General features: G+C 50.7%; 1 protein-coding gene and 1 pseudogene across 6 annotated transcripts in view; one reads left to right on the forward strand and one right to left on the reverse strand.

The window, feature by feature from the left end:
- Positions 1–23,236, reverse strand: part of MTSS1 (MTSS I-BAR domain containing 1) — a 152,134-nt gene that overhangs the window by 18,014 nt on the left and 110,884 nt on the right. For all 6 annotated transcript variants that reach the window (XM_066379477.1, XM_066379479.1, XM_066379483.1 and 3 more), the window contains 3 exons: positions 13,944–14,028; positions 11,361–11,452; positions 9,454–9,528 (listed from right to left, as the gene is read on the reverse strand). In XM_066379477.1, coding sequence (XP_066235574.1) covers positions 9,454–9,528; positions 11,361–11,452; positions 13,944–14,028 — 252 coding nt within the window. The remainder of the gene's footprint in view (positions 1–9,453; positions 9,529–11,360; positions 11,453–13,943; positions 14,029–23,236) is intronic.
- LOC136401786 (U2 spliceosomal RNA) lies at positions 15,177–15,276 on the forward strand (annotated as a pseudogene).

Consider the following 23,236-nt stretch of genomic DNA (forward strand, 5'->3'; position numbering starts at 1 on the left):
ATAAAGAAAAGCCAAGTGGCCAGAACCAAGTGTTATCTGATCTCATAAACATACGTTTAAATTATTCTATAATTACAGCTAACTTATTTTAAATAGAGAGTGTTATAATTAAAGGACTTTCAAATTGTACTATTCTGAAATAAGTCTACTCTGCAAAAATGGCTGTAATTATAGTCACAGCGAGTACACGTCCACTCAGGATGTAACACAACCTAAAAACACAATGTTTATTTCTTAAATCTGCTAACACAACATATAATTATACTTATAAAAACAAGTATGGAGGAAATGGCTCTACGTCCCCGTTGGGCGCGGCGGCTTCAAGACGCAGCCGCCCCCCTGGGTCCACGGAGTCTGAACTGCACCGTGCAGAGGCCTGTGTCTCTCCCTCCTGCCGCAATGTCCTCGAGAGAGCCACCGCTGACACTTCTGTCGCACGTCCTGGCCGCTCCAGCTCCCACATGGACCTGGCCCTGGCCTCTCGTTCCGCCTCTGCTGCCGCCACTGTCACTGGGCCCCCTTCACCTGTCACCTGGACACCTGCAAGGGCCCCTAACAGGTCACCCTGATTGCATTTAGATGAGCAGCCCGAAGTTGCTTTCAAAACTCAAGTGTTATCACCTCTTGTCAAGAGCTCCTGTTTCTTTTAAGTCCCATGTCCATTAACACGCCCTGCCCTGCAAGGTGTGCATGGGTCAGCCGTCCACTTGCAGCCTTAAGCTTGTGAGACGCCCCCACCTCCTCCCCTACCTTCCCGGAAGGATGCCCCTCCCCCCCCCCCAGCCTGTCCAGCCTGCAGGCCTCCATCCTTCAGGCAAACCCCCCACCCCGAACTCTCATGACACTCCGCAGTCCGAATTCCGCCAGGTCTCTGAGTGATGCCTCAGGCTGAGGGGAAGCCCCACGCGTGTTTCTGCTCAGCACTGTACCTTCTCACCCAGCACACCTGCTGGGCAGACAGATGCGCAGATATCTGTGAACCAGGGCGGCGCTGGTAGGGCGACTCCATCCGTGTCTGTTTGCTCACTAGCCTCAACCTTCGCGGCCTTAAATGGCCGGACACCACACAACCAGCCGGTTCCAGGCCGGCCCAGGAAGAAAGGAGGGGTGCCTCCCAGGGGCTTTCCAGATAAAATTCCAGCACGAAGACTTGTCTGCGGCCTTTTCTGTATAATCTAAGTCATCTCAGTCTTGAGAACTTTTTTTCCTCTGCCCATTTCCAGGTCTCGGCGGGATTCATGCTGGAGAATTCCAATGAACAAAAGCCAGGAGCCCTCGAGGCCCCGGGGGGATCAGGTGGTCACTCTTTTTACAGAAAATGCTCCGGGGGCAATGCACAATTGACGGGCACCATGTCATGGGCCAAAGGAGCTCCCTTCAAGGGAAAAGGATTCATCTTTTTTTTTTTTTTTAATTAAGCAGGGAGAGTTTACAAAACATTCTGTTCTTTCTTTTTTTTTTTTTTTTGTATTTTTCTGAAGCTGGAAACAGGGAGAGACAGTCAGACAGACTCCCGCATGCGCCCGACTGGGATCCACCTGGCACGCCCACCAGGGGGCGACGCTCTGCCCACCAGGGGGCGATGCTCTGCCCCTCTGGGGTGTCGCTCTGCCGCGACCAGAGCCACTCTAGCGCCTGGGGCAGAGGCCAAGGAGCCATTCCCAGTGCCCGGGCCATCTTTGCTCCAATGGAGCCTTGGCTGCGGGAGGGGAAGAGAGAGACAGAGAGGAAGGAGGGGGGTGGAGAAGCAAATGGGCACCTCTCCTATGTGCCCTGGCCGGGAATCGAACCCGGTTCCCCCGCACGCCAGGCCGACGCTCTACCGCTGAGCCAACCAGCCAGGGCCTACAAAACATTCTGGAATGAATTGAAGATCCCCTATCTCCCCCACGTTATACTTTATTTTCTTTCAACTTGACGTAAATGTTCAAGGCAGAAATTAATACCCCCTTGGGGATGGAAGGGGAGACTGAGGCGGAGGAAGGCAAAGTGCGGGCGGCCAGACCCCAAGCCCAGGCCCTCCTTGTTCGGAAGCCCCACTTTGTGTTCCTAAGCAAACATAAACCCCCTGGGGTCAAGCTGTCAGGAGCTAAATGCTCTCTGTCTGTCTGCAACAGCCCAATGAAAAAAGCCGGTCAGGTGTGATTAGCGCGATCCGGAACCTCCCGGCCTGTCCCCCCACACACTGCAGCCCACACCGGAACCTCGTGGCTGGACCACGGCCAACGCCACCGTCAGGCTGAGGGCTTCCTGGCAAAGAGCAAGCCCAGGACAACACTGGGCCGAGATCGCCGTGAGAAACAAATCCACAGTCACTTCTTCTCCTGAGACAGGTGCATGAGGAAGCTGTGAGCCTCCCACAGAACGACTTTCCTCTGCCCCGTGACACAAATACTGTGTCTCTAACATGCCCACGTCTCCCGACTTTGCACCTCACAGATCAAGACATGTCCTACTACCCACAGCGTGTCATCACAGTTTTAATTGGCAGGGTTTTCTTTTTTTCTTTTTTGTGGTTTAGCAAATAACAGTGCCTCTTACGATTGATGTCATCCTCGAGTCAGTAAAATACGGGATAGGAATACTGAAACACAGGCCATAAGTACAGAAACAGACACGCAAGGTGAGACTGGATGCGAGGATTTGGAATGAAAATCTCCCTTTTCCCAACCAAAAGGTGGCTCTCACGGTCCATCTGTATCTCTCTCTCCTACTCTCCTGTCCTGAGACAGTTTTGGACTGATTCCCCAAAGGGAAAACAACCAGAAATCAAAAGAAAGATCCTTCTTTCTTTTTGACTTAAAAATGTTCCAACTCAACTTCTGTTATTCTCTCGACAGCTGTGCCTCGGTGTCCCCTTGTCTGTGCGACGTGAGAAGTCGTCCCTCGCTCCCACGGTGGCTGTGAGACCAGAGGAGCTCACTCAGATGCAGCGCCCAGCACGTGGGCGCACTGAGTAAGTGTCCGACACCATCGGCAGCCGCAGCCTCCCTGAAGCTGTCCTCCTCCACCAGGCACCTCAGCGGGGACAGGATGCAGGGTGCAGGGGGCTTGTTTCTTTCTTTTTAAACGAGCATTCACTTCAACGTCCTCCTGGATATATAAAACTATGAAAGATGCCAGAATCCTTTCACTGAGGGTTAGGGGTTCTGTCACCAAGTTTGGCTGGTCCTGAGTAGTCTGCTGTCCATCCCAGCAAAGACTAAGACGAGAGCTCAGAGAACCGTCCCACGCTGACCGGTGGCTCGCCACTCTGTGTCTACAACTGAGAATCCTCACGTCCCCAAGAAGATTCTTCCTCTGTGGTTAAGGAAACACTCCACCGTCCTCCGTGTGGCTTCCCGATCCGGAAACCTGCAGCCCCTTCAACTCCTCTCGCTTATGTTTCTCCCAAACGGCTCTTGAACCCATTCCCCACTCTCCATCCCTGCGCCCTGGCCACTGCCGTCTCTTGCCTGAATAAAAGCCACCTGTGAACGAGGTAACCATTTGGGCCACTATCTATCTAACCCAATATGCACTGCCACGGCTGAATTATCTAGAAGCCAAGAAGTCTTCAAGGGCTTCCACAGATCCTGAAAGTCAAGTCGTCAATGATCAGGTGGCTAACCCACCTCTGCCTAGTCCTGCACGGGGTGGGGGGGGGGGCAGCAGGGGGGAGCAACTGCTTAATAGGCAGGGGTGTCTTTTGAGGGTGACGCCAAACGCTCTGACATTACGTGGCAGTAACGGCTACACAACACTGAGTGCACTAGAGCCACTGACATGCACACTTCAAAATGGTTAGTGTTATGTTGTATGAATTTTATCACAGTAAAGCAGAAGAAGAGGCTGTCTTCCTTTCCTCCCAGAGGGACACTAAGAACTGCTGAGTCGGCCCTGGCTGGCTAGCTCAGTGGTAGAGCGTCAGCTTGGTGTGTGAAAGTCCCAGGTTCGATTCCCAGTCAGGGCACACAGGAGAAGCAACCATTTGCTTCTCCACCCCTCCCCCTCTCCTTCCTCTCTCTCTCTCTCTTCCCCTCCTGCAACCAAGGCTCCACTGGAGCAAAGTTGGCCCGGGCGCTGAGGATGGCTCCATGGCCTCCACCGCAGGCGCTAGAATGGCTCCGGCCACAATGGAGCAATGGCCCAGATGGGCAGAGCATCGCCCCCTAGTGATCATGTCAGGTGGATCCCGGTCCGGCACATGTGGGAATCTCTCTGCCTCCCTGCTTCTCATTTCAGAAAAATACAAAACAAAATAAAAAAGAACTGCTGAGTCATGAGCACAGCACTGAGGACGAGGAAGGCTCACCATTTCTAAAGCTGGGGAACAACGAGCCCATTGTCACCGCGAGGGGAAGTCGAGGCAGAGCTGCGTCCCCATGACAGTAGCCATCCTGCCCCACCTGTCAGGGGAGACCTGTGGGGCCTGGGTTCGTTGTTAATGACAGAATCCGGTTCAGACACCGCTTGGGAGCTGCTCCGTGCAGAGGCTCACAGACACTCAGGCAAGTAAACCGCACGGACACCTCGCAGACAGGGCTTTCCGAGGCAGAGAGAGGGACAGCCACAAGACGCCACAAGCGACCCGAAGGTTTAGTAGCAAAATCACCCACAGAATGAGGTTCAATGGTCAGTCATGGAGAATCATTCTGATTATTGAATTTGAAGGTCCAGTACCTTTGAGGCAAACCATTTCACAAATTCTGCTGCAATAAGAAATATTTTGGTCTTGATTTTTTTTTTTTTTTTTTTTTTTTTAATGAATTCTTGGCTTTGAAAAGAACTCTGTGGTTCTGGGGGAAACAGAGTTAAAGGTATTTTGCAAGCTTAATAAAACCAAATCAGATCTGGGAATTATTTGGGGGTAGTTATTTAATGTAGCTCTACAGGTTTTGTGATCTAAACATAGACACATATACATTCTTAGATACGCTGCTCACAAAAATTAGGGGATATTTCAAAATGAACATGAAGTGATAAAAAATGAAACATTTGATTTTTTTAAATTAAGAACATCAGAAAAGCAAACGACAAGTCAAAGAAAGTTGTTAGACTATGCAAATGAGATGCAAAACCAACTTTTATTTCATTGGTGAAAATGTACTCTACAAAAAAGCTGAAAGTACTGGAGTATCTACAGGTTCCCTGATCCCCTAATTTTTGTGAGCAGTGTGTGTGTGTTGTGTGTGTATTTATTTCCTGAGGGAAGGAGGGTTTAAAGCACTCTGTATTTCTTCTTTCCATGAGCCTAATCCTGGATTATGATGATGCAAAAGCTGTTAGAATGTCATGCTACCCGTGAAAGCGCCAAACATCAAAGGCAAAAAGCGACCAAGACGCAAGCACACACAATTTTCTTAAAGCGATTGAAAGTTACGTAGGCGCCATTGCTTGTTCTGAGCTGGGAGGAGAACGTGGGCCACTAGCATAGGTCTGGACCACCACGGACAGCCCACAGCAAGGACCACACTGTGACCAGCCACCAGAGATTTATTTGGGTGGTACACTTACCGAGAGCTTCCACTGGCGGGGGAGGGATGCGCGGTGAGAAAGCGCAGGGCACACGATTGACACAAAAAGGAAAACAATAACGTCAAACTGGTATTTGAGCAGCAGTCTTCCCTTCCTTTCCTGTGTTCAACCGTCCACGGCCGCTGCCGAGTTTTCCACGAGGGCGATGGAACCCACATCTCCCAAGCGCTGCCCGTCCAAGCTCCCTCCCCTGACTCGCTCCTGTTCTCTCCTCATCTAAACAGACACCTTCCTGATGAGGAACATCACCCCTAGGTGAAACATCAAGGTGTTCTAGAAGAGAGATGAAGAATGCATTCCCAAAAAAAGTCAATGAAGATGCTTTACTAGGAAAACCTTCCCAGTGTAAGTTACTGTAACTTGGAGAGTAACTAGGAAAACCTAGAAAATAAAAATAAAGAAAGAATTTGGAATTTCAGTGTAAAAAGCAAGTAATATGCTAGTCTGTAGCTCTGTGGGTCTGTTTACTACGTTTATAATATTAACTCGGCAGATTCTGGTGAAAAATGATAGATTCAACTATTTAAATGACAGGCTCAAGGGTTCATGTATTACAATGTTCCAGGTCTCTCTCAAAGAAGGTCCCTGACAAACTTTTAGTCGTTACAGATGGAAACAGAGAATTTACTACAATTAATTTTTTTAATTTAAATGAATAATGTGGAAGTTCAGTGAGAAACAAGGTTGCTGACTTTGTGTAGGAAGGCGGCAAAAGTAGGAGACAATATAAAATATTCCCTACACCCAGGCCCCTCTCATCTCCCCAGACGAGTCACGGCCGACTCATCTTTGATGGTACTATTTCAATATCTATCCATTAAAAATGACTCCTCTCTAAAACAGAAGTCAATAAAGAGTGTGACTCGGCCCCGGCCAGCTGGCTCAGTGTTAGAGCATCAGCCCAGCGTGTTGATGTCCTGAGTTTGATTCCCAGTCAGGGTACACAAGAGAAGCGCCCATCTGCTTCTCCACCCCTCCCCCTCTCGCTTCTCTCTCTCTCTCTTCCCCTCCTGCAGCCATTGCTCCACTGGAGCAAGTCGGGCCTGGTGCTGAGCATGGCTCCATGGCCTCTGCCTCAGGTGCTAAGAGCTCGGTTGCTGAGCAACAAAGCAACGTACCCTAGTGGCCTTGCTGGGTGGATCCCATTCAAGCACATGTGGGAGTCTGTCTCTGCCTCCCCTCTTCTAAATGAATAAAGAAAACAACCAAAAAGAGTGTGTGACTCAAGGATATCTGCAGTGTGAGAATTAAGGCAAATTGGCCACACACAAAAATCACATCTCATGCAGTCTTCCCGAGTCAATGGCAGTGCTGAGACCAGGCGTAGAGGCACCAAGACATTTGAAATTTTGAAAAGGAGAATTAGAAGAGTTTTTTAGATCAACGATCACAGTTTGGGGAACAGGCATGGCAGAAAGCTGCTTAAGAATCTCCTGAAAACATATTAAAAGGGAAGTAATGATTATCTGGCTTATCAATCAGATTCAGTTCCATCAGGATTAACTATATATATGATATATATGTATCCAAGCGTTTGTTTGTTATCACACATGGTGTAAATCTCAGAGGAACTGCTGACACGTCACAAGCCAGGAGTCCAGGAAGCAAGCACGTGAAGGAGACAGACAGTGAGGCTTCTAGCAGAAAGGGCAACTTCAGGTAACCAGACCCAAGTTAACCGGAAGCCAGCCTCACATAAACAGATTTCTCCCGACCCCAAACTGGCGGCATTTCTGGTCCATTCTCATGCCAGATGAAGCACTCCATCACAAACATTCACTCAACATGATGACCCTGGTCCCTTCTAGAAGGTTCCATTTGCCCCAGAAATACACAAATATGAACACTTGGTTTAAAAAAAAAATGCACTTATATATTTTAGAAAAAAAGTTTTTTGTGGTTTTTTTTTTAACAAAAGAAAGACATAAAAATCTGTTTCTGGAGTAACTATAAAATCATCTGGAACATTCCAAGCTACTGATCTGACTTGGCTCATAGACATAAGTATGCCATCATGGCCAGGCCACCTGGTCTGAAAGGATACGGTGACTGAGGGACTCCAGAGCTGTGGTCCAGACAGACAGGACGGACGCCTCAGATCACAGCCTCCACCCCCTCGACCGCCGGCCCACGGGCCCCGAGAACCCCCACAACTAACTGCCAGTGACTCCCGGGTCTCAGGACAGGAAGCATCTCCTCACGTTCCACAGTCCGGCCCACTGCGCAGCCTGACTCTTTCTAGCGGCGCCTTGACGGGAAGCCTGTTATCCCCCCAGGCAGCCTGAGCCACGGCTAACTGCCAGAAACCTCCTTGCGTGCTGCACGGTAGGTCCACATTCCACTAATTAGACACTGCCAGTGACTGTGAGTGACAGCGAAGATGTTTCAGCCTCCATGCAGGATTCTGATAAAAGGATTATCGCTGCAGCCAAGAACTTAAGGCCTCTGAAAAGAGAAGTCTGGAAGAACACGGGAGAAATAGCTACTTTTCCTTACCTCATCCTTTTCACCAAACTCCCAAACCTTTTCCAAGTCTTCCCTGGCCCCTCCCTCTAAACCCACAGTCTCTCCTATCTCAAAGCTGCCAAGTGGTCCATTAGGTGGAGATCGGCTCCACGTGTTTTCCAGCCCGCACGTCCATGGTACCTCCGATTCAATGGAGTACGGAGGTGGTATCACGGAATTTACACACATTCCCCTCCAGACTTGCTATATGCTGCTGGCCACAAACCCTGATACCTGCCAAACACCTGTGCCCAAGTGCCCTAGTTTGACAGAAGGTAATTTTGAGAAGCACTGAGACCAGGAAAATATACCCCCCCCCCAAAAAAACAAAAACAAAACAACTAGGGCCAATGCCAACAGAAAATCTGACCATGGGTGGAAATTCTGCTGGCTTTATCTTGAGATGGTCTTACGGTGTTTATAAGAACTGGGAGGACATTTTTTAGAAATGTCAAAACTTAGCCCTGTCCTTACCTCTCTTCCATCAAACCATTCCACCTCTCCAAGTATATTTTTAACCCCCCCCCCCCAACAAATGCTTGTTTAGGAAAGAGAAAATTTGATTTTGTGGATTTCTACCTCACACAATTGCTGCTCCCAAAGAGATGCTGAACTTTATCCACAGAACAGCCTGACGGGAAAAAAGTCCATTTTGTCAGTTGTGATGCAGCCAATTAAGAAACTGGGTGTTAAGAAGAATAGTCTGGAAGAAGCATCACCTTCTTGAGTTCAAGGGAGAGTCCTTGGGAAAATGTTACCAATGCTTGCAACGCAGATGTAGCTAGATCTTTGTCCGCCGACTCCCAGTCCATGCTGGAAGGGCACAGCCGGTCCAGGGATCTGACAGGGAACTGGTGTGTGGAAGCGACAGGCAGGGAGGTGGGGGCGGGCACCTTGCACGGGGCTGCTCTCCCTCACGGGGGGCCCCCACCCTCATGAAACCAGGAACAATCTCCCTATTAGCAGCGGCTACCGGCTCCCATTGCAGCCATTACTAACTCTCTCCCTAGACTTAATAAAAGGTTTCAGAGATTATAGGCTGTGAAAGCTGGAGGAGAAAATGACATAATTTCTGTAATAATCACAATAGAACATTTGCATACAGGCTTTTGTGCAAGATCCAAAGGCTTCCAAGAAATTTGTGGGTTTCATTGTAACGCACAATAGGCAGCTGTCAAATTTGGGAGACAAAGGTTTGAGGGGGGGGCAGGGAACAAGTCAAGCACAGCTCTGCAAGGGCCCCAAGTTACTAGACAGGCTGCCCCTGAGAACTTCCCCTCCGGCGGGGTCCACCTGCACCTGTCTGCTGGCCGGGCCGCCACCCGTAAGGAAGTCCAAACAGAGCACTTGCTGCTTCAAAGACAAATCAAGCACATTTAAAGTTCTTTTTTTTTCCAGTAATGCTATTCAGTGCAGAATTCATCAAGTTACCTTTTTTAGCTTTCTTCTGCAGTTTCAGTGTATCTGAGGACTTCTTTTTTATCTCTTGACGAGCTTTTTTGTATTCTAAGAGAAAGCAGAATATTGAATCATTTCCACCACCTTATTCAACAGGAAGTACTCTTGGAACAGCTATTACTTTCATCACAGAAAACATAAACTGTGACACATGACAAACAGTTTTATCAGAATTGCATATGATAAAAACCTCGCGACGACGTTTTAGAGTGGAGGTGTTATAACAAGACAAACAACAAAAGGACCCGTCTTCCCCACAGGTATTCATTCACACCAGCTGTGAGGAGAGACATCGTCCTTGGGAGTATTTCACTAAAAATGAGAAATTCACAATTTCTCAGCTCAAGTATCAGGACATAAGCTTCAATGTTATCTACTTTCCCGAGGCCTAAATCTCCTTAAACAGGACCCACGTGGCAAGGCGTTACAACTCAGGAAAGAGAGCCTCCAACGACAGCAGGAGAAACGAGCCCACAAGGGGAACAGTGAGGGAGGATCCAGCTGCCTTTCCTTCGTGTTAATCCCACGGCCAGATGCTGCCAACACCCTGGAGGGCAGCCCACATGCACCGTGTCCTCCACGGCACCGTCAGTCCACACCTACTCCTGGGCTTTCCCATTTCTGTCGCTGGGACTCCGTCACACAGATATCTAAATTGACAGTCACCTCAGCCCTGGCTGGCTGGCTGGCTCAGTGGTAGAGCATCAGCCCAGAATGTGGATGTCCCAGGTTTGATTCCAGTCATGGCGCACAGGAGAAGTGCCCATCTGCTTCTCCACCCCTCCCTCTTCTCCTCCTACAGCCATGGCTCAGTTGGAACAAGGTGGCCCCAGGCGCTGAGGATGGCTCCATGGCCTCGCCTCAGGCACTAGAATAGCTCAGCTGCCAAGCAACAGTCCCAGATGGGCAGAGCATCGCCCCCTAGTGGGCTTGCCAGGTGGATCCTGGTAGGGTGCATGTAGGAGTCTGTCTCTCTGCCTCCCTACTTCTCATTGAAGAAGAAAAAAAATGACAGTCACCTCTGGCACGTCTCTCCTCTGCTGCCGTCGCATTCAATTACCTGCAACCCGACCACCTCCCCACCAGTTATTCCCAGTGTTCCCTGTTCCCACCCTAAGCCCACAGAGCTCTCATTGGAATGCTGAGAATCATCTGTTAGCAAAACCTTTCCTCCTAGGTTCATGCCTCAGATCATCCCACGTGCTTTTCCTTGCCAGCACTTACTGCAGGCTGTATGACCCTCGGAGAAACGTCTCCTGCCCCTTCTGCCCACCAGTTCCCTTGCCCTTTGGCTCTGGGAAGATCGACAGGGGTGGTGTCTGTGTAGACCACTGGCTTCCACCCTGTTTACACTTGGGGACCGGTGAAAACAGAATTATTTCGGGGACCACTAGGGCAGAGATCATCCCGAGCATAAGCGAATTCAACTAAGATCATTGGGTCTATACTATTCATACATATCAGGGTGGTTAACTCTTTCCTGGACCGCCACAAAACTTCTGGTGGACCAGTCTGCGGATTGGTGGTTGAAAACCACTGGTCTAGACCACTCTGTCCCCACAGTCTGGAGCATGAGGTACTGATATGGTCATTTCTGGGCAGGAGACCCAAAGTTAGCTTATACCATTACAAGTTTAGTTTTCAAAATGTGCTTCAATGCCTAATGTCTGACTCTTTGGCCGGTAAGCCTGGCATTCCGTTCACTTTTATTCATGGGATCACACTTTATGCCACCGAGTGATCAGGCTAGCAGCTGCTGAGTGAGGTTCCGTGCCCAAACACTGAGCCCCGCTGGGGGATCACTTCGGATTCACCCCCAACACCGACACGCCTCCGACACTGAGCGCTCGCTGCCCCACGTCGGACGGCGTGCTCCGTACCTTTTGCGTGGTCTTTATCCAGCTGGTTGGCCACTTTCTTCCATTCTTCCATCTGTTCTTGAAGTGGGTTTATCAGACAATCGATTAAAGCACTTTTCCCAAAAGAGAAAGAAAAGGAGACATGACACCAATATATTTCTGTTGTCAAAGATGTACACTTGGTTGTCAAAACAGACCAAAATCACAATTATCTGAAGCGAGACAAGGCAGCATACTAATCAGACCAAGTTCACATCCAAGACCTGGTGGTCAGGATGCTTCTCCGTGACTGTTGAGAAGCTGTAAGCCTGACTGCCTGGAGTGACCCCTCGTCTCATCCCCTGTTCATATTTAATGCTTTTATTCACAAGCAGTGTTGCATGCAAGTGGGGTCTCCCTCTGGCTACACAACAGAAGCACCTGGAGAGCTTTTAAAAAGGTGAGGATACCTGGGCCCCCCTCACAGCTTATGGAAACCATGAGGGGGAGGCCCCCATATTACTATTTTTAAAAAGATGCAGAAGGCCTTGGCCAGCTAGGTCAGCAGTTGAGTGTTGGCCCCGCATGTGGAAGTCCCGGGTTCGATTCCCGGCCAGGGCACACAGGAGAAGCAGCTATCTGCTTCTCTACCCTTCCCCCTCTCCTTTCTCTCTGTCTCTCTCTTCCCTCCTGCAGCCAAGGCTCCATTGGAGCAATGTCGGCCCAGGCACTGAGGACGGCTCCATGGCCTCCGCCTCAGGTGTTAGAATAGCTCCAGCCACAACGGAGCAACGTCCCATATGGGCAGAGCATCGCCCCCTGGTGGGCATGCCAGGTGGGTCCTGGTCGGGCACATGAGGGAGTCTGTCTCTCTGCCTCCCTGCTTCTCACTTCAGAAAAAAAAAAAAAAGACACAAAATTCTAATGTGCACTCAGGATTTCAAGTCATGAACGCAGGCTAATTGTGGGCAGGCTGGAGAAACGCCAGCAGGGTACCAGCTCCTGGATTTCAGGGTGTGGGTACCTGTAGGCACATCCCTTCGTTCTGTGCAGTCTCCCAAACAGGCTGCATGGACACCCACCCCACGGGCAGGTGGCTGCCCACACAGAGGACTCACGCAAGGCATGGAACCCAAGCTCTTCTTTCTATAGGACTGAAGAAAAATTCGTCCCATTCCTACATTATAGAGCTATTATAGAGAAATTAAAAAACGCTCATAAATTGCTTGAACTGCACTGGTGAGCACCACTCAGAAAGTGTTCTCACTCTGCTTTTCGCTGCTGGGCCTCCTGAAATCTCCAAAGAATCTCCAAGTTCTTGGTACGATCCCCTCCTTTCTCCGATCAGGGTCACCTTGCGGTGCCCTCCCTCACACGCTTCCTCCAGCCATCTGGACGCAGCTCACACCCTGACCAGGTCTCTGCTCAAGTCTTTCTTCTGATTAGAGTCGCTCCATAATTAAGCACCCCGTGTCACACAACAGCCACCCACTCCCTACCCCATGCATTTCACCTCGTGTCATTTACCGCCGCCTGATGTCCCATCAGGGTTATTTAGTGTGCAGTGGGTCAGCTCTGTGAGAGCAGAACGTGGGCCTATCCACCCTATGCCCCATAGAGTAGTGCCTGGCACAGAGCAGCTGCTCAGTTAACAGTGGCTGGTAAAGTGGTGTCTTCCCATCACTAAAGCAGAACGAGGTGCCACAGGGGTGGCCTGAGAATCAAACAGGATGACGTGTGTAACAGGAGGCCCCGTGTGACCGGAGCACCGTCCAGGCGTGAGCAGGAGGGAAAGAAACTCGATTTCACCACCTGCGACACCGCGTGCTTTCTGCTGCAAGGGTGTGGGCATTTCGTTAATTTTCACAAAAACCCTTCAGAAATGATTTCCCCGTTTAACAAGGGCTGAGATCCCCGTCAAGATTCCAGCGGCCAGCCGAGGATTTGGACCTAGATGTTTCCTGCTGTGTTCTGTCACCGTGGTGGCCCCATCAAGAGAACCAGAGCGTTCACCTCAGCTGCCACTCACACAACGTGTCACCCACCAAGCAGGACCATGCAAGGCTGCTGAGTGAAGCTGATCTGCTTGGAAGAATGTCCATTGTCATTTAAACACTGGTGACACATGCCAGCCATTGCCATTTCTACCCACTCTGGGTGCTGGAGAGACAGAGAGAAGGCTGGCAGCATGGGGCAGTCTGAGTGCCCGCAGTCCTCAGCGGTGGGAGGTGTCGCTCTGGTGACAGGACAGCAGTGCATGCCTCCCTCACCAGGGCCACTGCCTCTCTTCATCAGACTCCTGCAGGGGGCTCCCGACGCTGACAGAGGTGAGGGGAGACACACAGACTCACAGGGCCGATCCCAAAGTGGGGTGCAGGCTCCGTGAGGGCAGGGACCGAGACTGTCCAGGGGTCCGTAGTGTCCCTGGAGCCCAGACCCGTGCATGGCACACAGCAAGATACCGCCCAACAAATACGCGTTCACTGACTAGGCGGAGGGACGGGCCACCGGTGATGAGAGGCAGCTGGCAGAGGTGTAAGCGCTCCGGGGAAACCAGGGCTGCTGACGGCCAGCCCCACCACGTTTCCGCCTGGCGTGTGGGATCTGGGTGACGGCGCTCCTTACCTCGAAAACTGCCTCAGCTTGGCTTCTATGCTTCTGTGCCGCATGCACATCCGGGTCAGGGCGGAGCCGATCTCCCTGGTGCCACCTGAAAGAGCAACGGAGGCAAAGCTGAGGACAGGTGACAGTCGGAGTCACTGAAACACTGGAAACAGAGTGAAAACGCCTCCAGACAAGCCACTGCCTTTCAGACCCCTCACCACGCACGCCCGTGGGCTCTCACACACACTCACACGCGTAGATACATACGTATAGCGACATAGTTTTATATCATCGCCAAAGCAAAAAGTTACCTTCACTATATACAATACCCTCTAACATTTTCTATTCTGGGTTTTGTTTTTTTTTTAATGCTGACTGTGACCTAGAAATTGATTTTACAGCCCACTAATGCATCAATGACAAACAGTTTGAAAAATACTTCCCAAGGGAGATGACCAAAATAGTATCAGATGTTTAGAGAAAAGCTGTAGTCTCGTCCCCCCTCCTATTCTGGCAAAACCCCCCTCCGAGCATTCTTGAGAACAGCTCGTAAGGGCATTTGCACTAATTGTTTCAAGATGCACGCAAGTATTTCAGAGAATAGCGAGGCTAAGGCAAAATGAAATCAGACAGTATTTTTTAACGGACGTGGGTAACACGGTGCAAGCAAGGGGCCCCTCACACTCAGCAAATGTCGAAGTAAACTGCAATACTGTTTGACTTCCCCAGAAATCCTTGCCATACTCTCTCCTCCGGGCACACCCTTTCCTAAGATGACTCCTGAGGTTCCCTTCCTTCCCCCTCTTAGAAACAGTGCTGGAATCAGCATTTACTGGGGTGTGGGCTAGGGAGGAGCCAGTTATAACTGCAGATGGTAATTCTGCACCCACGCTCGAAAGCACAATTAATTATCGATGTTATGAAAACACGGGGGCTCGTGAAATCAGGGGGGGAAATGTCAAATAGAACACTATTTTTAACAGGCAAGGCCTTCAAGGCAGGAAGTTATGGCAAGGTTTAACCAAGTCAAATCAACAGGAGAAAGAAATTCCCTCCTTCATTGGTCCTCATGACGTTATGATGGGTGACACGCTCCCCTCTGCCTTCCTGAAATGTCAATGGGCTCTTTCCGTTCCAACTATTTTCCATTTTATTCTGCACAACTAACAGGTTTCCAAAACCAAAAAATATATATTATGTAATCTGTATATAATGTACAATGTATAATATATAATATATATTGGTAATAATAATATCGCTTCTCGGCCTTTTGGCTAAGATCAAGTGTAGTAATAATAGTGGTATTATATGCTACCACTTCTATATTTTATCTTAATCTTCTAAGCAATTCTCTAGAACAGAGGTTTTCAACTTTAACATCGTTGACGTAGGGCAGGAACTTATGGCTCGCGAGCCAGATGTGGCTCTTTCGATGGCTGCATCTGGCTCGCAGATAGATCTTTAATAAAAAAAAATAATAATGTTAAAAATATAAAACATTCTCATGTATTACAATCCATTTCCTATCGCTCATGTTCATGGTTGCGGGTGGCTGGAGCCAATCAGAGCTGTCCTCCGGTACAACACCAAATTTTTATTGGATAATGCGTAATATCCACAGGTCGTTGTATGGCTCTCACGGAATTACATTTTAAAATATGTGGCATTCATGGCTCTCTCAGCCAAAAAGGTTCCCGACCCCTGATGTAGGGGCTGGATGATTCTTTGTTGGGAGCAGTCCTGAGCATTGTGGTAGGATGCCTTCTGTTCTCCCTAACCCTTGCTAAAACTTACACAACAAATCAGCAGGTTTGGAAGAAGCTGTAGTCAACCACTTCAGTGTCCTCATCTACTGTAGCTCACACCTCTCCACCAGGGGAAAAACCAGCAGAGGGCGCTGTTTTCACACGCGCAGCCTGCCTTCCAGGCTCCCTTGAGTTTCTCTTAAGCTTTTATTGCTTACGAGCAAGGATGAGGAACACTTGATCCCCTGGGAAATATCTCCTATTTTTCCTGGGCCTTCATTTGATTAAAAGTTAATAATCTGGCCATGCAAGGAAATTGGCACGCTCATTCACTGCCGGTAAACCGGTACTTTTCTGGAGGAAAACCTGGTAGCATCCGTCAAGGAAAGCCTTAACAACACCTCTCCTCCTTGGCCCAGCGAGTCTATGAGTCTATACTCTGAGAAAATGAACCCGAGGAGATAATTAAGGATGAGAGCCAATCCTTACCTATGAGACTAGTCATTGAAACGGTGTTTATAACCAGTAAAGAGTGGAAGCAAAATCCCATGAGAGGGAGCGGGTTAAATAAACCATACCACACCGCCACGGGACGGCATGCAGCCACCTACACGCTGCAGAGCGACGCTTCAGGTCACGGGAAGGTGAGTCGGAAGTACAGGGCTGAGGGCATGTGGGGCCCTGCACCTGTGAACTGGTTTGATCCTTGTAACTCTCCCAGTTGTGTGGGTGTTACCATCATTCCCATTTTACAGACGGGAAATGTGCCTTATGTAATCTGTCTGAGATCACGCTGCGCTAAGTGGGATTCCAACCCAGGCTGGACTTCTAGAGTTTGTGCGTTTAACCATTCAGCCGCTGCATCCCTCACTGACAAAGGGAGCCAGAAGGGGTGGAGCCAAGAGCCTAGGACACGCCCCTAAACTTAAGTATCTACACATTGCTAGGGGCCTTGGGGCTTTACAGCCCAGCTCTCAATTTCTGGTTCTTGAGCCTAGCCCTGTTCAACTGGTACCGGGGTCTTGAGCTCCAGTCCTTGCTAAGTTACAACGGACAGCTAAGTGACAAACAGCTGCTTCACTGGTCACCCGCGCTTTGGTTTCTGCTGAAGAAAATTCTGCGGTTGGAATAGATCACCTCGACACTCAGGCCCTCATCTCATTTCTCTACTCCATTATTTCTGTTACCTTCCCAGGTTTTTCCGTGGATGGCCCACCCAGTATTTATCACCCCCAGCCAAGCCCACGGCTTCCCAGGAACAGCTGAGTGAGGGCATGACAGCACGCAGTTTCTAAACCTGCTGCGTGTGCTCCACCACTGTGCCTCTGCGGCCCAGGAAACCCTGAGCAAGGAGGAAACAGGGAACCACAAAGAAAACTTCCCAACAGCCGTGCCTCCGTCCAGCTGGGCGTGAGCACAAGCGACAGGCAGATGACATCCTCATGGGCCCCGGGACCCCTCCCTGAGCATGACTGCTGATCTGGGCATCCGGAGCACCCTGAAAATAGTTCTCTCTGTGGACGTGCTTAACGATGCCTTATGTTCTCACCGACCCTTGCTAAGACTTAAAGAAATAAATCAGCAGGTTTGAAAAAACTTCGGAGGAACCTGGCTTTAGCTACAAAGGCAGAGCAGACATCTGGAAGAGCTCCGGTTTGACAGTGAGAATGTTTATGGAAATCAAAGGGCTGGTTGAGATACACTCAGCGCCCTGAGAGTGAGGACAAGATTTTACTTGTTTCATACGCCCTGCACCCAGCACCAGGCTGAATGAGGAAACCACCCTTTATCATTTTAAGTGCAAAGCACCAGGCTGGCTGTACCTTGAGGTGGGACCAGGGACTGTGTTCATCTTTTAACCCATAAATAGTTGTGTATCTTCTATGTGTACACCACACTATCGAAGATTCAAAGTAAAAAGAAATATGAGATTCTTATTATATTAGAAAAGGTCTGTATCGATTCAAGGTCAGCCTAGAGAAACAATAGTGTATTCACTTCCTGTTGCTGCTGTAATAAGTTACCACCAGCCCAGTGGCTTAAAGAAGCACACATTTATCACTTTATAGTTTTGGAAGTCGGAAATCCAAAATCAGTTTCACCAGGCTAAAATCAAGATGTTGCGAAGGCTCTGTTCCTCCTAGAAGATCCAGGAGGAGAGAATTCTGTTCCCTGCCTTTTTGCAGCTTCTATGGGCTGCCCACATACCTTGGCTCGTGGCCCCTTCCTCTGTCGTCAAAGCCAGGGGTGCAGCATCTTTCCTGTTCTCTCAACTCTGTACCTGTCCTCACTTGTTCTCTCTCTGACTTTGATCCTCCTTCCTCCTTCTGAGAGCCCTTATGATTGTAAGGGACCCACCAGGATAATCTCCCCAACTCAAGATCCAAAGCTGAATCACACTGACCAAGTTCTTTTGCTATGTGAGGTACCATATTCACAGATCTGGGGGTGAGGGCCTTTGGGGACCATTATTCTGCCCACCAAGGAGGAGAATATGTTGCTAGTTTAGAGGGTGCAGAGGGGCACCTCTGTGGTCGAATCTCCAGTATCCATCCATCCTCCTCAGATTGTTAGTCTGGGCCAGCGAGGATTAAAGTGACTCCAAAGAGGATGAGGACCAGGTCCTGGACCCTGAGAGCTCATAGCTGGGCTGGGGGGATACCTATAAAATGATACAGAAACCACATTCTTTACAGCAACCCTACGAGGTAGGTGTTATTGTCCCTACTTTATAAATGAAAAAGCTTGCTGAGGGCCAAAGGGTTTGTAAGTAATAGAGCTAAGCCCTGACTTTTTTTAAAAAGAAAGAAAATCGAATGGTTCTTTCCCTCTACGGTAAGCAGGAGATGTTCCCAACCAAGGACAAAGAGGCACATTAAAGTCGCAAACAAAATTTAACTGTGTAATGCATGTCTGGGGGCAAACGAGGGGTACGGATAGGGAGAGTGGGGCCACCGACCCTTCCCCCCAAAAGTCTGGCGCGATTCTATCCTCCAGACTGCCGCCGTGGCTTTGCAGAGGGAGGCGCGACGGGGGCCTCCAGCAGGTGGCGTTGCCCCATCCCTCCTGGTCCTGGCCACCTCATCTGCAGGCGGCTTCCACCTCCCCACATGGCGGGGGCTAGTGGACAGGCCCCGGCGGGGTCCACGGTGCGCAGGTGGCCAGCGAGGACTGAAAAGGCGGTCTGTCAGGCCGGCTTCTGCAGCAGCGAGGGGAGGGCTGGAGGAAGTGAGCTTTAAGAAATGCCTGGGCTGAAGTGCCGGCCACAGTAAGTCCCTGTGCCTCTGGGCGGCCCCTCTGAGGACTAATATTGTCGGAAGGCTAATTAGGAGTCAGCCGGGCCCGCTGGCCAGGAGCACGCTCCCTGCAACCGCTGTAGGAGACGGGTCCAAAGGGACGCGGCGCTTCACCCACAGCGGGGTCTCTCGACCTCGGCACTGCCGGCCTCTAGACCAGATCATTCTGTGTCACGGGGAGGCTCCTGTGCACGGGAGGGTGTTTTGGAGCTCCTGGCCCTGTCCTCTGGGTGCCAGCGGCACGCCCCGAGTCATGACGCCCAGGGATGTCTCCAGACATGGTCAGAGGTCCCCTAGGTGCAGAATCGCCCTTTTTGAGAACCAGTGGCCTGTGGGGACATGTATCCTTGTTGCATAAGAAGGGGTCGCCGATTCTGGAGCTGAGCCTTGGGAAGCCACACCTGACACACTCAGCTGTGATAGCAGCCCCCCCCCCCCCACACACACACACACATCACAGCAGCTAGGAAAAGCTATTAAGCTCAACGCCCATCCCCAGCTTCATAAGCACCGGGGGTAAGAGGCAACTCCCATTCACCTAATGAGGGAAATATTCCACTCGCCATTAAAGAAACATTAATTTCAAAACACACAAGTGACATTCCCCACAAAGTCAACAGGCACTAAGTCCCTCCCTGCAGCCGTGGGGACACATTAGTACAACCAGCAGCAGCTTATGTTCAAGCCCAAAACATCCAAGTGAGTGGGAAAGGGCGCCCGAGAGGCCCTTGTTCGGTAGGATTTGGGGCACAGAAGACCGTCTGGATAGGCAGAGTTAGAAAGAACTCCTTTGTGAGGCAAATACGAACTTGGAGGGACAAGGGGCAGAGGGTTAAGAAAGCGACCTCGGACTACACAACAAACAGCTCGTGACTTCTCTCCGGACACCGGCCAGTGATGCTGTCGGCCCCAAAGTGCCTCTGAAGACCCGTGACACGAACACTAACCAAGATCCAGGCAAACCGAACCCCAGCGGGTTCTCTCCTGGCTGCGTGTGGATGCACAAAATCGTTTACTGCACCGACTCCGTTATACGTTTAAAGGACCTAAGAGAGACACCCGTGTGAGATAGGGTCCTCACAGGATATATTTTTATCAGTAATTTTTTTCCCCCCAAATGTTATGTTTTATCCACACCCATCTTAACTGCTGAGATAAGTGACAACCTCCCTTCCCCACTGGCCTCCACGAGTCCAGGTAGGTGGCTCCCTAGCAGCTCTGTCCCACCCTCTCTCTCCCTTCATGTACACTTGGGGGACACACAGACCCACGCAGCCGGCAAGCCAGAGCTTCCAGCGGCAGCACCCTCTCGCCATGGCGGGTCTGGAGTCTGGCCAGAGCTCCTGGTCATCTCCCGAAGGAGCGTGGAGAGCAGGAAGGGAAGCAGCGGAGTCAGAGGGGCGAGGCCGGCTCTGCAGTCGGACACCGTGGAGTCCAAGCTCAGCCCCCTACTTGCATCCGTGTGACCTGAGGAAGGCTCTAACTAGACCCAAATATTCAAGCTTAAAAAGTGGGTATGGCCACTGGTGTTTTTATCCATCTGTGTTGCATACATGACACTCGAAATGTATCATCCGAAATGATTTCCAGTTTGGGCTTCCTGCAAAGCAATCTGAGCATACCAGACTTCTTTTTTTATTTATCGTCCCCAAACTTTTACAATCGCCTCATCCACGCTTAATTTGATGGCATTTTTTTTTTTAAAAAGCAACTTGCTTCTATCTTGTCTTTCTAAACATTCTACTTATTTTGTAGAACAAATCAATCTCGACTTTTCACACTCGTATTCCAGAGGCTGACATACCTTACCGTGGAATGATGTTAGGACGGGCCACGGAGCTGGGGGTAAACAGGTGTGGAGCACACACGAAGGACTCTAGGTCAAGCCTGCAGCTCAGCGGCAAGAAGTGTGTGGACACGCAGAGGGGGGCCCCCGGGCCGCGAGCTCACCGAGAGCAGGGCTTGGTGTGTTTTAGAAAACAAGGAGCACTGGTTATATCAATGGGCCGATTGAGTAGGGCTCTGATGCAGCAATGCTCAGCCAAGCCCGACAGGAAGGCCGGGGCTGGGGTAGTTAACTTGGGCCGGACCGGAGCATCTCTCCACATCGAGGCGCTGGCCACCACGGAACAGCCCTCACTTGTCCCACAGCTGATATCCCTTCTCTGAGGAGCTGGCTCCTGAGTACAGGGAAGGAAAATTAACCGTCCATGGCTTCTCTTGTTCCTTCCTCCAAACATCTTAGAAAAACAAAGACTGAGAAGTTGGGTCCAGCGGGAAGGGCCCGCCCGGGAAGCCCGTGCTGGCACGTCGGTGACGCATCCACAGGGTGGTCACCTGCTGGAACTCAAAGCTGTAGCAGGAAGAGGTTCCCGGTCAAGCCGCTGCAGTGACCTCGACCCCCTGGTGCCCTGCCTTCAACTCGGGCAGGCAGCTGCCTAATCAGCCTTGGGGGCTGTCCCCACAGTTCTAGATCTCTCTGTGGTCTATTTTCATATCGTGAAGCTCAGCACACATCTGCCGCCAGCCTCCTTCCAGCAAAGACCGGAAAGGAGAGGTCCAGTGGAATCCAGCGCTGGGTACCGTGGACCACTCGGGGCCGCTTCTGCCACGGACCACAGCAGGCTCCCTGCAAGGAAAGTGTCTCTCCTTCCTCTCAAGCCCCTGCTCTCCAAGAGCCCAGCAATCTTGAAATGTCAGGTGTTGTCACCTCGACAGCCGGCTGGAGGGTGGCCCGGGCATCGCGTGGCAGAAATTGCCTCGGCGTGCATCAGCTGCCGCTCTGACCGGGCCACCTGCTGCCTGGCGGGACCTGCAGCCGGCGCGCCACACGGCCACATGGCCACACAATCACACAGCCACACGGCCGTGCACACGCCGGCGTCACGCCCGACGAGGGAGCTGGCGCCCTACGTCTGTGATCTCACCGGCGTGTTTCGGGATGCTTTCGTTTTACAACTTGGAGCATCAGAACCCGGTCTTTCAAAGGGAGAGGGAGTGTGCCCCCAAACGCCACCTGCATGTCAGCCTGAGTTCTAAAGGAGGAGGGAGGGAGCTCAGCTCTTGAACCTCAAAAAGCTTCAGCTAACGACGATGCCCTCAAGTACTCGGTCTAAGGGGCCAGGTCCAAGTGGCCACTAGGTGGACCACTACAGTTAGACCCACAAAAGAACGGGTCAGTGAGGACCGCTTGGGCACGCCAGGCAGGGACACCGGCTGGACCTCAGTGGGAGGTGAGCGCGCACCTTCAGGTGACCTTCCAGGCTGGGTTAAGTGCCCTCTTTCCTCCTCTAAGAGAAACGGTCTCATGGCAGTTGAGATGCTGGAGAAGAGACAGGACAAGCACTCCGACCTCAACAAACATGAAAAAAAAAAACGCTACTGCACTTGAATTACTGTGCAATGAATGGAGGAGACAGCCCCTGCCCTCCCGGGACATGCGTCTCAGCTGAACTTGGAGCCATGGACTTTCAGGGTGAACCTTATCACTGGAAGGAGCCTCAGAAAAAACTCCTAAGGCAGCCGGCCAGCAGGTCCCTGCTGCTCGGAATCACAGTGTAGCTTCTGCTCAGCAGAGAAGCTCTCAAGGACCTCTCAGGAGTCCTGCGCTCGCCACCACTTCGCCCACTCGGGGAGGCGCGTCCCCGGTCCTCGCGCACTTGTGAGGTAGCCGGTTCCCGTCAGGGGCGCTGCCGTTTTCATTAAGGGTCGAAGAAGGCACTCGGTATATTAAGAACATCAAATTAACAATCCACGTGTCTTCTGGCTTCATCAGCATTTTATTTTTATCCTCGGGCATCGAGAGATGGGCAAAGGGGAGAAGGTGGCATCACAGAGTGCCCTACATTTGTTTAAACTACAGGGAGAGGCTGAAATGGGAGAGAGGGATAGGGGGAAAGAGGAAGGAGGAGACGGGGAGGAAGAAAGGGAGAGAGAGAGAAGGAGTTCCTGGCATTGTAAGTTACCATACAGAGATCATCTACTGTTTATGCAGGCCACACCCCCTTGCTCCACTCAATGGAGACGCAGGCCACACTTCAACCCTGGAATGGCATCCAGGGACCTTACGTTGGCCTTGAAAATGGCTTCCCACGATCGGAGCATCGACGTATGTGCTAGTTATAGTTAGATCACCTAAATATTCTTGCCACAAAGACACAATGTCATGTCAAGGAAACTGACGGATGAGGAACCTGTGTAGTATATTAAGAAGTGGGAGAAACGGGTCCCTTTGTCCTCAAGGGGTTTCCTAGGACCAGGGTGAAGCAACTTA

The sequence above is a fragment of the Saccopteryx leptura genome, chromosome 3 (genome assembly GCF_036850995.1).
Source record: "Saccopteryx leptura isolate mSacLep1 chromosome 3, mSacLep1_pri_phased_curated, whole genome shotgun sequence".
Classification (NCBI taxonomy): domain Eukaryota; kingdom Metazoa; phylum Chordata; class Mammalia; order Chiroptera; family Emballonuridae; genus Saccopteryx; species Saccopteryx leptura.